Source organism: Hippichthys cyanospilos, chromosome 9, assembly GCF_059441005.1.
Source record: "Hippichthys cyanospilos isolate Australia breed blue-spotted pipefish chromosome 9, RoL_Hcya_1.0, whole genome shotgun sequence".
Lineage (NCBI taxonomy): Eukaryota > Metazoa > Chordata > Actinopteri > Syngnathiformes > Syngnathidae > Hippichthys > Hippichthys cyanospilos.
The window spans coordinates 2,070,106-2,085,000 of record NC_142377.1 but is presented as its reverse complement, the minus strand read 5'-3'; the positions used below and the strand labels follow the sequence as shown (position 1 = coordinate 2,085,000).

Sequence of the window (14,895 nt, the reverse complement as noted above, 5' to 3'; positions counted from 1 at the left end):
GTGCACAAATTGTGTCCAAATAAATCCAACAAAGTCCGAGTTAGGCAAACTCGTTTGCTATTTCCGGGTGAACGTAACAAGCAGTCTAATTGGAGAGCAAACAGTCAATCAATGTCCTTTTGCTAGCTTTGATTGGCTGGCACTTTCTTAACTTGTGCGCCAAGCAGAGAGAGCAGACAGCACATCCAGATGTTGGGTTGGGGGGAGAGGGCTATCGTGTGCAGTGACAGATTTTGAGCGAGCAAAATCTTATTCTCCATTCTTTGGCCTAGCTGTGGTGCATTAGGGGCCTGTGAACATGAGGTGTAGAGGCTGGAGCTGCTGCCACAAAGGCGTGAGTGTTCTGCCTGCTTTTGTCCTCTTTCGTTCCCACTCTGTTTTGGACTCTTAAGGTTGGTCATTCTAACACAGCTCTGGACCAAAGGGCACCTGTGAAAGGGAGTTTAGCAACTTTGCTGCCATCCCACCCACCTTTTTGACCTGTATAACTCCTCAAGAACAATGCTTGATTGGCCTAATATTAAGAGGGCTGGCCAAGAGTGTCATCTATCCAATTCATTAAAAAAAATGTAGTTGTAGTTGAGAAAATTCTCATCTATGGCACAGAAAGAGTTTTTGTCAAATAATCACAGCGGGAAATTTGATTTCAGATTTTTGTGTCAGGTAAAACATGGTTTGCTATTTGGTGTGGCCTCGGGGACACGAGGCAATTTTACCATGGATATTATATCTAAAATGCATTGGGCTACATCAATAAAACACATTTTTATTTCATTTAGTTTGGATTTAGATTTTTCATCAACTTAACACATTAACATTGGAGGACTTACACAAATATGGGCTGCTTGTAATATTGGGCAAGTATAATTTACAACAACCATGATCATCTTCTATCTCATATTTGATTTACACTTCATTTCAAATAAAAAAGCATAAAAGAGGAAATATTTGGAGGCAGACTTATTGCTCTCATATGTGTCTGTGATTTGTCAACAATAGTCAAGTCAAATCAAATTTTATTTATAAAGCACATTTAAAAAGACCGTAGTCAACGAAAGGGGTATAATAGTGAAAAATTATCACGAGTGATGGCATTGAAGTGCGATCAAACGATTGATTGCATGAGCTGGTCAGTCTGTTATGAAGACTTTGCAAACTTTCATCTGTTAGACATGGCTTCTAAAATTGCAAGTGGCGGTAAAGGGAGAAGTAAGAGGATGATGACAATAGAAACGAAGCAGGAGATAATAAAAAAATACGAAGGAGGCGCACGCATAGTTAACCTTGCTAGTGAGTGGTCGTAACCGCTCGACAATCGATACAATTCTCAAGAACAAGGAAACCATTAAAGCAAGCAAGTCTTCTGAGGGCATGACTTTTCTTGCCAGGGGATGGACCTCGGTCAACAACAAAATGGAGAGGCTTCTTCGATTATAGATTAAAGAGAAGGGAATCGCCCGTGATATGTTCTCGTTTAAAAATAAGTTCTCGTTTAAAAAAGTTCTCGTTTAAACAAAAAAAGTCATTGTTTAAAAAAAGTTCTCATTTGAAAAAAGTTCTTGTTTAAGAAAAAAAAAAAAATCTGCTGGTTCGTCTCTGCTCCCCTCCACCTCCGCCCACCACCAGCTCAAGTCACGTCGCCCCAAAGGTAAATGTCATTTTTCCTTTGTATATTTATGTTATTTCATTTAACTGTACAGTAGATTATGTTACTAATTTTTAATGTGTATAAAGTCGTGATGTTTTTACCTAAGGTTTTTGCATGTATTGCACGCATTCACTAATTAACATAGATTTGGATTGCAAAACATACGGCGAATTCGAGTTACGAGCCTAGCCGCTGAACGGATTAAGGTCGTAACATGGGGGCCCACTGTGTATATACATATATATATATATATATATATATATATATATATATATATATATATATATATATATATATATATATATATATACATACATATATATATATATATATATATATATATATATATATATATATATATATATATACAGTCGGCCCCCGGTTTACAAACACCCTCTTTTACGAACATTTCGACTTACGAGCGTGGTCCGCGGAGTTTTTTTGTCCCCCACTTACGCACAGACCATTTGCCTTACGAGCAATCTGACATGCCGGCCATTGTATTTGTTCATATATTTTCGCCTTGCCACGTCATCAAAATCAGTAGTTAAAGCTTGTCACGGCAACGAAGACCGATATTGCTCTTACAATGTCACAGTCACTGTCTCAGTCACGTTGTCAGTCATGGTCTCACTCACGGAGATGCTATTGGCCGGCGTCACGTCAATCACAGAAATGCCGATATGCTATTGGCCGAACGCCTTTATTTAGCTTGATGGCACAGCTGGTCGGGACGGAAGGAAGGAGAGAAAATGAGTCAAAAACCGAAAGAAGGAATGTTGCTTCTTCTATTATGGATTAAAGAGAAGGAAATCGCCGGTGATATGTTCTAGTTTGAGAAAAGTTCCCGTTTAAGAAAATAAATCAATAAATTCTGCAGGTTGGTCTCTGCTCCCCTCCGCCTCCACCCAGCTCAAGTCACGTCGCCCCAAAGGTAAATGTCATTTTTCCTTTGTATATTTATGTTATTGAATTTAACTGTACAGTAGGTTATGTTACTCATTTTTAATATGTGTATAAAGTCGTGATGTTTTTACCTAAGGTTTTTGCGCGCGTTGCACGCATTCATGAATTAACATGGATTGCCCGTCATACGAGCAGTTCGAGTTACGAGCGTACCCAGTATATATATATATATATATATATATATATATATATATATATATATATATATATATATATATATATACTGGATATATATTGTAAAACCCTCACTTCAGGTGATGAACCTGGAACAATGTGTTATAATCATTTCTGGAAAACCCATACCAATTTTTGTTTTAATCAGGATTCCCCACTCTTATAAATGTATTACTGGGCGCCCACATATATTGTCATGGCTACAAGTAAGCCTTTATTTTGCAGCAGCAAGTAAAGAAAGCATTCCTCACATAAACTGAGTCGAAAGCTAAGATGATTTTGGAACCTAATCATTGTTGATCTTTATTGTTTACCATGGGTGAATGTAAGATAAAGACTGTAAGATAAAGCTGTTATGTTTGCACGTCTCCCTGTCTGATCAAAGTTACATAGGGACAGAAATAAATACATGAACATTGGTTTTCATCTGATAAACAGGTGGATTTTACACACACTACATAATTGTCATTACTTCAGGCAGATTCACAACAGTGTGTGTCCTGCCAACATGTCCACTTGTGGCCCTTGTAGCGTAAATGCCTGCTTTTTGGGTACCATGTGTGTATGGGTTACAAGTGGATAATGGTTCTGGGTTCCATTGGGGCTGCAAGATTATTTTGGTCAATATTGAAATCACGATTATTTATCACGATTATTCATTATGTCATCCATCAACATGTCTTTTTATTGCAACATTTATTGCGCTTTTTTTAAACAAGCAGTATTTAAACAAGAGTTCAAGACTTGATACTAACAAATAATAACAATAGTAAACTAAAATAAATAAATAATGTAAACAATATTTAAAACTAATTCACAAGACATGGCAAAAACTTGGCATACAGGGCAACGCAGTTAACTCACTTGCTATGTGCAAACCAATGAAAAAAAAACCAAGCCTACTTAATAGGACCAAGCACATTATTTAATATTAAGCAAATTGTAATCAATTAGCAGTCAAAATGTCATTTCCGGTCATTTCAAACCGAATTTATTCCACTTTTTTGCCATTTGGGTTTTTCAAAATGGGTTTCAATTCACAGCTAGCACTGTACATATTAGGAATCAGGTGAGAAACTCAACACCATTAAATGAATAAATATAGAATTGTAAATAATTTATTTGGAAGATAAAAAAAAAGTAGATGTTTTTGTCATGCAAGCGTGGGAAACAATGCTCTCTAGTGGCAGGATGCCAAAGTGCTTGATTTGACTTGTAATAAAAAAAAAAAAGTGTTTGACTTTTTATACTTTAATATCGCCAAGAATCAGCTTAATCAATCATGGCAGCCATGATCGCAATTAAAATTTGATTAATTGTGCAGCCCTAGGTTCCATGTACGTTCCATCTAGGCCAGTGGTTCTTAACCTTTTTGAAGGCAGCGAACCCTACCAGTTCCATTTGCTCATTCACTGAACCCTTACATTTATATTGTTGACCGGGGGTGCTATCGCAATCTCGCAGTGGCCGAGACCGTGGCCGAGGTGTTTTTGTTGTTGTTGTTGTCTTACGTTCAATATTAAAATTGTTCAACCATCAAAGTGTTTTCATTTTGTTGCCAAATGTATTTGCGATATAACGTCCATGATAAAATTTCAAAAAACTGTCTTGTCACAAGCTAAAACAAATAAACCTGACTCAAAATTCTGATTTCCCATGTGGGTAATATGACCCCATTGAAAAAGCAATGAGATAAAAATGAAGACAAACACAAACACAAGTAGCAATAATGAAATAAGAGATGACATTTTTAAGCTTAATTTTTTTAGACGTACTTTTGACATCTGGGCCAAATTACCACTTTTCAGTTAAATTTTTTCCGAGGTATTGATTGCTACTTTGGAACTTTGAAAAATGTTTGTGCCAAAAACTTTAAATGCATTTCTCTCAAAGGTAGGGATTTCAAACAGGCAACATTCAGACTGCTGTAACTTTGTCGATTTTGAGGAACCGCCATGTATTATTTATCAATATAAAGGTAATTAAGTGTAGAATTAGAATGAAGGAATACCTCAAATTTTACTTTTTGACACACCCATTTGTGAGATTGGGCCTCATTTTACATGATCTAAAAGGAAGTAGGCCTTCATTTAAAAATGACTGATATGTAATGTTGGAACATTTGTGCTGAGTCTGCAAGTGGACTGGTGAGTTGTGTTGCAGACTGTTCCCAAGATAAAAATGTTGGTTAAAGGGTGTTATTGCAAAAAGGTCTGGCACTGAAGTCAGAGTGACTAAAGGGGAATCGGGCAGTCCAGCCAAAACTACCACAGACATTTGTTGAATGTGCATGTCGTTGTGTTCACCGTGATCTCAGCCTCGTTTACCTTCCTTGTGTTGTAATCGCAAACAAATGACTGGTGAGTGACGTTGCGATCTACCATCACGTCAATGAGCTTTTACCCAAAATATTAGGGGTGTGCCAAAAAGTCGATTTTCATCTTAATCACGATTCTCATTTTCCTACAATTTAAATTGATATAAAAGGTCATTAAATCGATATTAAAATAAAACAGAAATCCATACGCTTTTTCTCAGCTTCCATACTACGCTCTGTGCCATGACGTCACCATGCAGCTCGTTCAAACTTGCGCTGTTTGAAAGCAGTCTTGTCACTTTCCTCAGTTTCCGTTTTGTCTTTCAGGCACTTTCAGTTAATTTGATCTAGAAAGTGTGGTGAACTTGCAGGAAGTTACACTGCAAAGAGGGAAAAGAATGTGCTTCAAATCCGTGCCCATCAAGTCACGGAAACTCCTACAGTGGCAACACCGGTATGTACAGTATAATGTTGTTTGTTAAATTGTTAAGGTAATATTCGAAAGCTAAAGCGGTGTAAGATGTTAGTTTAAGGTACTTGCTGTCGAATTGTCAGCGAATTTAAATTTCTCTTTTACACCTGCTGTGAATGTGTGTGATCAAAGAAGATGGCTGATTTGAGTTTTGGTTTCACTCTGCTGATGTTGAGGCCAAGATGTACATTCAAAGTTGCAAACTACTATGAGGAAGTCTTGCGTCATCACTTCAGAGTTTAGCTTGCTATCTAGCTTGGGCTAAGCTCATACTCGTCCCAGCAAGGACAGTAGAGTTTCACTTTGCTGTTGAGGCATGGACTATTGTGCGGAGCCCCTAAAGGCACATGGAGGATTTTATTATTTTTTCTGCGAGATCTCACAATATTTTTTGCGAGCTCTAGCCGCTTCTCCTCACAAGGGTCGCTGGCTTGCTGGTGCCTATTCCTAGCTTGCTTTGGGCAGTAGGTGGGGGACACCCTTAACTGGTTGCCAGCCAATTGCAGGGCACAGTGATTCATTATGAGGCTATTAATGATTAACAAGCATTAATAAAAAAAAGATCACCAAAATTGAACAAAACTATTAACTATATATTTGAAAAACGGCAGTTGTAGTGAGATTGTAATTTGCAGACGGTCCCTGCAAACTCGCCCAGCCTCTGCTGTGCATAGAGATCAATGGTGTCTTTTCAGTGAAAAAGATAGTTTGAACATCTTGCAAATGTCTTTTTTTGACTTTGTAGCAAGTAGTCTGTGTTGTTCATGAGGGATAGAGGCATCATTGGTGTTCAGACAACGTTTTGACAGAGAGGTATTGATTGCGAAAGTCCAAATCAACCGCTGTCTTGCCAATTTTACAAGTACCCATTACAGCGAGAAAGCCTCCTCGCCCTAAGTATTGTTTTCAGATGTCTCCCACTTGTGTCAAAGCCATGTCTACGTGCAACAACGGATTTGATGTCTTTATATGTTAGGCCAATACGAAAATAAAAATCAATAAACTTCTCCCATGGATAATGTGTAGGCTCAGGCTGCTCCATCGCTGTGTTTGCGATACCTCACAAAAATTTTGCAGGATCTTGCAAAATTATTGTGGGATCTCACAAAATTATTGCGGGATCTTAATTCCTTTTCCTTTTAATTTTAATTCCTACGTCAGTGAACCCAAAGTAAAACAAACACAGCGATGGAGCAGTCTGAGCTGTGAGATCTGGCAAAAAAAAAAAAAAGAAATCCTCCGTGTCCCTTTAGGGGCTCCGTACTATTGAAATTAATGAGCTAACCAAGAAAAAATATTGACACAGAGCATAACGCAAATGGTTCGTAATCAACACAGCACAAACTGCAAGCATGGCCACAAAACAAAATAACACAAATTTGTACATGTAAATGAATGAAAATACTGTCTCAACTGCTCTAATTAATATGAATCAGAATCAGAATCACAATCGCCTTTAGTGTCATTGTATAGCATACAACGAAATGTGGGTGCTACTCAGTGCATTTCGTTAAAAAACAGAATAAATAGAGTAAAATATAACAGTATATAAATACAATATTTAAAACACACAGTTTAAAACACACACAACAACAGCATATGTAGTTGTAGTTTGGTCTGAGGCTTTTCTCGCACGCAGTACACATATTGCACATGGATGAATGGCTCAGATAATGCTCATTATTGCACAAGTGAAGAAAATGAGTATGGTTTAAAATGCAGTACTTGATTATATTCCGTGATTATTTATTGCAGTAATAGCTCTAGGAAAATGTATCTACCTTTTTAAAATTTTTGTTTCACCTTATTTTATAATATAAAAGCGGTTTGTAGTTAGCTATAGTTAATAATAGCAGTTGACCACACTACAAAAAAGCATTATCTGTCATGGTTGGGCATGGCGCCTTGAGGAGGTGTGGGACGTGGGAAAGGCGGAACCAATAAGATGCAGGACAGAATGGGATGAGGCTCAAAGGGGAAAAAGAGAACCTATAACCGATACTAAACAAACCTAAACCCACAACAAAAACGGATAGAAAGTGACATTATCTTTACATATAATAAATGTAAAAATAAATACAGTCCCCCTTTGTTATTCTGTCTTGCAAAATGGCCCACATAGTATGATGGTTCTTTTACAGATTGAAGCAGAAATCATTTTTAATTGATAGAATCGAATCGTTTTGAATTGAAAATAGTTGAAAACCAAAATATCAATTCTGAATCAAATCGGAGACCTCAAAATCATAATTGAATCAAATCGCGAGACAGCAAAAGATTCCCACTCTTACAAAATATGATGACTTTCACTTGATCATGTGATTAATTGCTCGGGACACATTTGAAGATATGAGGTCACAAAGATTGGACTACATTGATTTTTTTTTTTTTTTGAGTAAACGGTTGAGACATATAATAAATATAAAAAGGTTATAACAAATCCACAGATTGAAACTCTATTTGACAGCTATTTACAATATTTTTTATGAACAGTGACAACTTTACTTATGAAATTAATTTGTTCTGGAAGTCATTTAGTCACGTGCATTTTTTTATGTAGAGCCTTCTTTTACATGTAAGTCGCCTAATTCGTTCCAAGCCCCCAACATCCTATTAATCCCTTTAAAAGGAACAATATTTATAAATTGCAAAAATGTATCAAAAACAGTTACAAATATATGTTGAAATTAGATTAGTGCACAATAATCATGGAATTCAAAATTCACATCATGTAAAGAAAAAAAAGCTTTAAATGAATCATATTAGTAGGAGCAGTTGACTATGAATGTAGTTCACACACTTGCCTTATGATAGGCGGGTGTGTTGGTGATGAGTCCAGAGAGAGAGCTTTTGAGGCTGATTTATTTGTACGTCTTTATTTTACATTTAATGTGATCTAGGCACCATTTACAAGTCCATGGGAGCAATAATATTTATTTTGAGCATGCAAGTTTACTAAAAATTGGTTTGCTGGATGCGGTTCTTCCTGTGTGATGTCATTTACGCCGCTCACTAAAGCGTTAACAACGTGCTTATGTTACTAACATCAGATGCTACAGCCAAAAGTGGTACGTTAAGTATTTATGTTCCGTTTTTATGGGAATATGACCAATGTTAGCCAATGTTAGCTAATATCAATTTTATGTTTGGTAGTCATAGGATGTGAACGGTTGGTGGTAAGTGTGGATGAAGCGTGTAAAGATGAAAAGTGCAAGACCTCCGTTAACATTGGTGCAATGATCTAGTTGTATAGCCGGCATATAAATACATTATAAAAATGCAATCAAAACTGTAACAAATAGAAATCACGGGTTGTGATGTATTATATTACAGTCTAGTTAGAGCGAGCGCTGGTGTCTTGTGTCTCATCATTATATGCCAACAATGTCGTCTTTCGTATCCGGAATTTTTTTTACATCACTAGACACAATGGTTTTGCACAGAGGCATTTTGTAAGCTAAATTTTTCGTAACAAGAGGCATTCTTACGTATAGGTACCACTTTATTGAAATATTGCTTTGAACGATGAAAAGCTGCATACTCTTCTTCTTACTCTTCTTACTGCGCTGTTAACCCGTGGTGGAAACTTTGACCCAACTCAGGCTTTCAGATGTTTTTGATGTGTGATATCACAGTAAAAACACACACAAAAAATACTAGGGTAATATATTGCCTATACAATACAATAAAAGCATGTCGACTTTCATTATGCCACCCTACCGTCCCTTCTAATTGCTTACAAATGGGAGGTCAAGAGGTACACCCAATAGGTGTCAAATTTAGTCCATGTCGGGCTCATTTACTGTACTGCAATTCAAAATTGGAAGTATTGTCAATTTTGGACCTATCGAAAAACCTGATGTTTTCTTTCTCCACCTCCATTACAGTCTGGTATGGCAACTGCATGGCACAAGACAGTAAGGTTCTCCAGCGTATGATCATGACCTCACAGCGCATCTGTGGAGCAGCCGTACCCTCGCTGCAGGACATTTACCACACCAGGGTTCTACAGAGACCATGCAACATCATCAAGGACAAGACACACCCACAAAACGATCTGAAATGCTGCCATCAGCTAGACGCTACACGAGCCTAAGGGCCAGGACTGCTAGACTGGCAAACAACTTTATCCACAAGCCATCCGGATTCTCAACAAATACCTCCCGAACTAATCTGCCTCCTACTGCACAAAATTTTTTTTGCATTATATTCTGCAGTACATTATTATCACCATTTGTCTCTGTTTGTTGTTTATTGCTATTCATCGCAATTTATTTATTGCTCGATTGTGGAATGCAGTCTGCTGCTCGGGGAATTGAACAGAATAACAATTACTATACATATGACAATAAAATGAATCTTCTCATACTTTGACCCAATTTTTCCATTAATTCTTTAAACGGCAACTCGTAACTTGGTGCAATAGCAATGTTAGTGTTGAGACCCCAAAACCACGGAGGTGCGCTAGCAAACAACTTATGACATTTGCAAGCCTTTCAATGACTTTATTGAGTGGCTTAGCCTGACTCTAATAATGCAAAGTTCTTGCTTTGCATTGTGGGATTTGTAGTTGACAAGAGGCTTTGATCCAAGAACTAAATGTTGCAGGAAAGCTTTAATTTTGTTGCAGGGAAGCGTTTTATTTCATGAAACGCATAACTTTATACCGGCATATTCCTGCCAGTGAAATATTTGATGATGTTATGACCCGTTCAACTTCAGCCCAAGTTGGGTGATAACACTGTAAGGCCAGGTTAGTGTAAAATCCCCAGATACCCAGGGGTAAATGTGTTTATATGTACAGTACTGCTAAATAATAAACAACATGCATTGTTTACAATATATCTTTGATGGCCGTCAAGCAGGTCATAAGATCCCAACTTACAGTAAAAGCTTCATTGGAACAACACCACTCTCTGTGCTGGAAGCGTTCATTGGAATTTTGCCAGTTTGTACCTGTTGGTATGGGGTGCAGTACACTTCAGAAGCAGTCAGCCCACATGTGGATGAGGCATGGAGCTGATCCGCCCGACCTACAAGTAGGTCACTGCTGCGTGGGTAACAAGCTCCTTGAGAGCAGTCCGTCTGGGCCTGAGCTACTGCAACCGCAGCTGAGAAAGGAATTAGTTACATTACATTATTTTACTTTCAAGAGCCTACCACGTCAAAGATAAAACATTGAAATTCATCCCATTTCCATTAAAAAGTTTGATCCATTTCTTTTTTTTTTTTTTTGGTCATGTGTTAAACAATTCATATTTACCTACCTACCTTCCTACCAACCTGCCTACCAACCTACCTACATACCTACCTCCCTACCTACCTACCTACCTACCTACCTACCTACCTACCTACCTACCTACCTACCTACCTCAGTAACTACTGTAGGGCCCTTAAATGTGTGATTGTCGACGTAATCAGCCTTAAAAGAATGGCAAAGCAGGCCCCAACTAATTCCTGCGTGCAATAATAACTCTTTAAACATGTGCCATCATGACAGAAAGCATGCAGGTTCATTCTTTGTGTTTGGTATGTGTGGTATATTAGCTACTATCTTGAAAGATCCCATTCATTTATGGACAGGAAGATTAGATTTGTGTTTGAAAGAAGGCACCCGAGAAAAGAAAAGGAGAAAAATTTAAGAGAAAAAAAAACTCACCAGTTAGAAGTAAAAGCAGTGCCATTTTTACGATCTATTCCCAGCCTGAAAAAGAATAACAAACATGTTAGCTTTTATCGGCAAAAAGAAGTTGATACAAAAGAACTTAAATTTGACTAAAATTTAACTTGAGAGTCACCTTGTATTCACAGCCGACGCTCTGAGTTGCTGACTTGCTTATACACACACAGGAGACTCACCTGGACAATATGACAGTGTGTGTCAGTCACACCCTTCAGCACCACTCCCTTCTCTCCATGATTCAACACGTACACACACACGCACACAAAAAAAAAACACTACTATGAGACTTTACCCCACAAAGATTACTGCCAATATATATGACCTTTCCATAAAACTGAGAGAAAATACCTGACATTTATAGTATGTGTCAAAATGTAGTAAGAAGTCCACTCATCTAAAAAAAAAAAAAATTCGGAATCTGACAAATGTTTGGTGTGCCCTTCACAAATGATGTTACACAAGACGTCCATATTGTACACTCACTTATAAGTACCTCACGAGAACTTACTTGAGATTAGGTTTTAAGTCTTTTTCATTTTCTTTGTTCTTGCAACATGGCACTGTACATTGAAAAAGAAAAACTATATTAACTATTCCATTTTGGCCAGCCAGTGGAGTGCAATATTACTTTGAAGCTCTACAGAAGGCCTATAGTGTCTGCAGGGATTGATGTTAAGAGCAATCAGTCTATAAGACACTCATCCAAAAAGTCACCTTGATTTGTTACATCTCTAATTCTTACATTTTCTATGTATCCATGGATAATTTCACCAATGGATGGATGGATGGATGGATGGATTCCCATCCATCCATTGGTGAAATTATCCATGGATACATAGAAAATGTAAGAATTAGAGATGTAACAAATCAAGGTGACTTTTCGTCGACATCAAACCATTACATTAACCATCACAAGCGTCGCAAGCACATGATGTCCCAGATGTCGTCAGGCACCATGTGGGGTACTCTCTGAACTGGTTACCAACGACTTGCAGAGTACTCAAAGACAAACAATCGTTCATACTCACAAACACACCTAAGGACAATGTAGAATGCTCAACACACCGACCATGCATGTTTTTGGAAAGTAGGAGGTAACTGAAGAACCTGGACAAACTCCAGGAAGTGGAGTTGGAGTCAAACTGACGACCTTCGCATTGTAAGCTAGACTAACCAGTCAGCCACCGTGCCGCCTTTCTATTCTTCTTCTTCTTATTATTATTATTATTATTATTATTATTAGAGTGGTACCTCTACTTATGAAATTTATTGAAGTCATTTCATGACATGAAGTTTTTGTAAGAAGGGGTGTTATTTACATGTAAATAGCCTTATCCAACTGCTCCTAAACCTTTTAAATTAATAATATTATAATCACGGAAGAGGTGTTGTGTAGCCTGAATTTTTTGTAACAAGAGACATTCGTAAGTAGAGGTACCACTGTATTATTATTATTATTATTATTATTATTATTATTTATTTATTTAAAACGTTGAGTGGGTTAAGTCTAATCTCATGAAATATGGTTTAGGAAGATTAAATTGCTTTGAATTTGTAAGGATCCACTTATATTCAACACACACAAAAGAATAAGTAACAGTCGCTGCTGTGTTCTTCTGTAAAACAATGACAACACATGAACTACATACACAAGTTGCCCTAAGGTGTTTGGGTTTTCCCCGCTTGTCTACAAAGGTAGCCTCAAGGCCAGTTTAACACATGCACATCATATTCCTGTATTCACCACAGACAAGCTTACTAATACCAGGCATTAGGTGTGTCCTGTGATTCAATGTGGGCACACACACGCATACGCGCACAAACAGAGACCTTTCATCTCAGACAAGTACCGTCATGCCTTCAGCTGGTCTCTTGAAGTGTTCTTCATTTGTAAAGTAGCAATTTTTTTTTCTCTTTTCAGCATCAGTTCAAGGTTATAGAAAGGAGTTATGAAATTTTAACACTGATTGGAATTTAAAAAAAATGTATAAAACTGGGAAAGTTCCTTAACGATACGTCAAAGGTCCCTGACATTGTACACTTCTTACCAACACAACTTGCCCAAAAGTTGTATGATAAACTTATATAGTATCAGGTGAGATGTCAGCATATCGTACATGACTTCAGTATACTTTATTGCACACTTCATTTCAGCAAGAAAGGATTCATTCTGGATTTGTGTTCCTTCCCTTTTTTTGAATTTATTGCAAAAAAAAAAAAAAAATGGAAACAATGCTTAGCCTGTACAAGTCCAGTTGTGAAAAGAATGTAAAAAAAAAAAAAAAAACAAGTGTATCACATTCAAAACAATAATATTTGAGTTTCATCATATGAATTTTGACTGGTTATCGAGTTTTAGCTTTACAGCGATTATCTTCTTTATACACGTCAGGACGGTAATCATGGTTAAAATAACATATTCCACAGCCATTTTTGGGTTAATTTAACCGTTGTGTCTTCGACTGTTCTTTGATTCACATTGTTTGGAAAGCAAATGGCTTTTATTTTATTTTTATTTCTCTGTACATCACTTTGGTCAGCTGTGGTTGTTTTAAAGTGCTTAACAAATAAAGTTGGATTAGATTGGATTGGATCAACCGTATTCTCAAAGTGTTCAGTAAAAACACTTTTGTCTGATGGAAGGTACTTTATTACCTTTACAACAGACACAAATACATTACTCAAAAAATCAAATAATCTCTAAACATGGGGATTTAGAGTGTTAAGCTTTGCATGGCATCCTTTTACATTATTTTTAAGAATAAGCGCTCTCATACTGTCAAATCTTTGATTAAGATACAGGTGAGTAATTCTACTTTCCTGCACAAGCCATTCTGAGTCATGATCTGGCACACGCTTTTGTGTGTCTGTGTGACTAAATGCTGTACAATTCCACTCCGACCACAGCTGAGAGCAACAGTCTCCAGTTCGGAATTAGTGACACTCTTTCAAAACCTTTCTTCTAATTTTGACTCTATCGATGTCTTTTATATGATGTAAACATACGGACAACATGATGTACTGAGTCTTACCATACATTGCAACTTTGGGATGACAGGACATATTGAATCACCAAGTATAAATGAGAAAACATTCAATAACATAACCTAACGTAATAGACGAAAGATGCCACCACATGAAAGCTCAAAAGATCACATTTATCATTTACAACCAATGGTCTGCATTTTACATATCTGAGATCAATTCTAGTTATGGTCTATAACAGGGATCACCAACTACTTAGTAACTCACAACTTCTTCATTGGTTCTGAGAAATACAAAGGGCTACCAGTTTTTGTGAAGAAATCGATCATGTCAATTGTTTCTCATAATACTTAAGAGAGATTTACAGTAAATATGTAAATAAAGTACAATATGTAATGTAAATGTAATATTGTCATTTTGTAATCAAAATGTTCGACTCAGCTCTTTACAGAACAGCCCTGTGGTTTTCTCATGTGATCCTTAGGGGCACCAAGTTGGTGACCTCATTATTCATCCATCCATCAATTCATTTTCTCGAGCAGATTCCCTTCACTGGAGTCACTGGCATGCTGGTGCCTATTCCAGCTGTGTTAGGGCAGTAGGCCTGGGACACCCTGAACTGGTTGCCAGCCAATTGCAGGGCATGCAGG

At 37.2% G+C, this 14,895-nt stretch overlaps 1 protein-coding gene across 1 annotated transcript in view; it reads right to left on the bottom strand.

Moving 5' to 3' along the window:
• lamb3 (laminin subunit beta 3) overlaps positions 1–14,895 on the bottom strand; it is a 47,142-nt gene that overhangs the window by 30,653 nt on the left and 1,594 nt on the right. Inside the window, exons 2-4 of the mRNA XM_088423043.1 lie at positions 11,376–11,436; positions 11,237–11,281; positions 10,534–10,688 (exon numbers count right to left, since the gene is read on the bottom strand). Of these exons, the coding sequence (XP_088279169.1) occupies positions 10,534–10,688; positions 11,237–11,261 (180 nt within the window). The 5' untranslated portion in view covers positions 11,262–11,281; positions 11,376–11,436. The remainder of the gene's footprint in view (positions 1–10,533; positions 10,689–11,236; positions 11,282–11,375; positions 11,437–14,895) is intronic.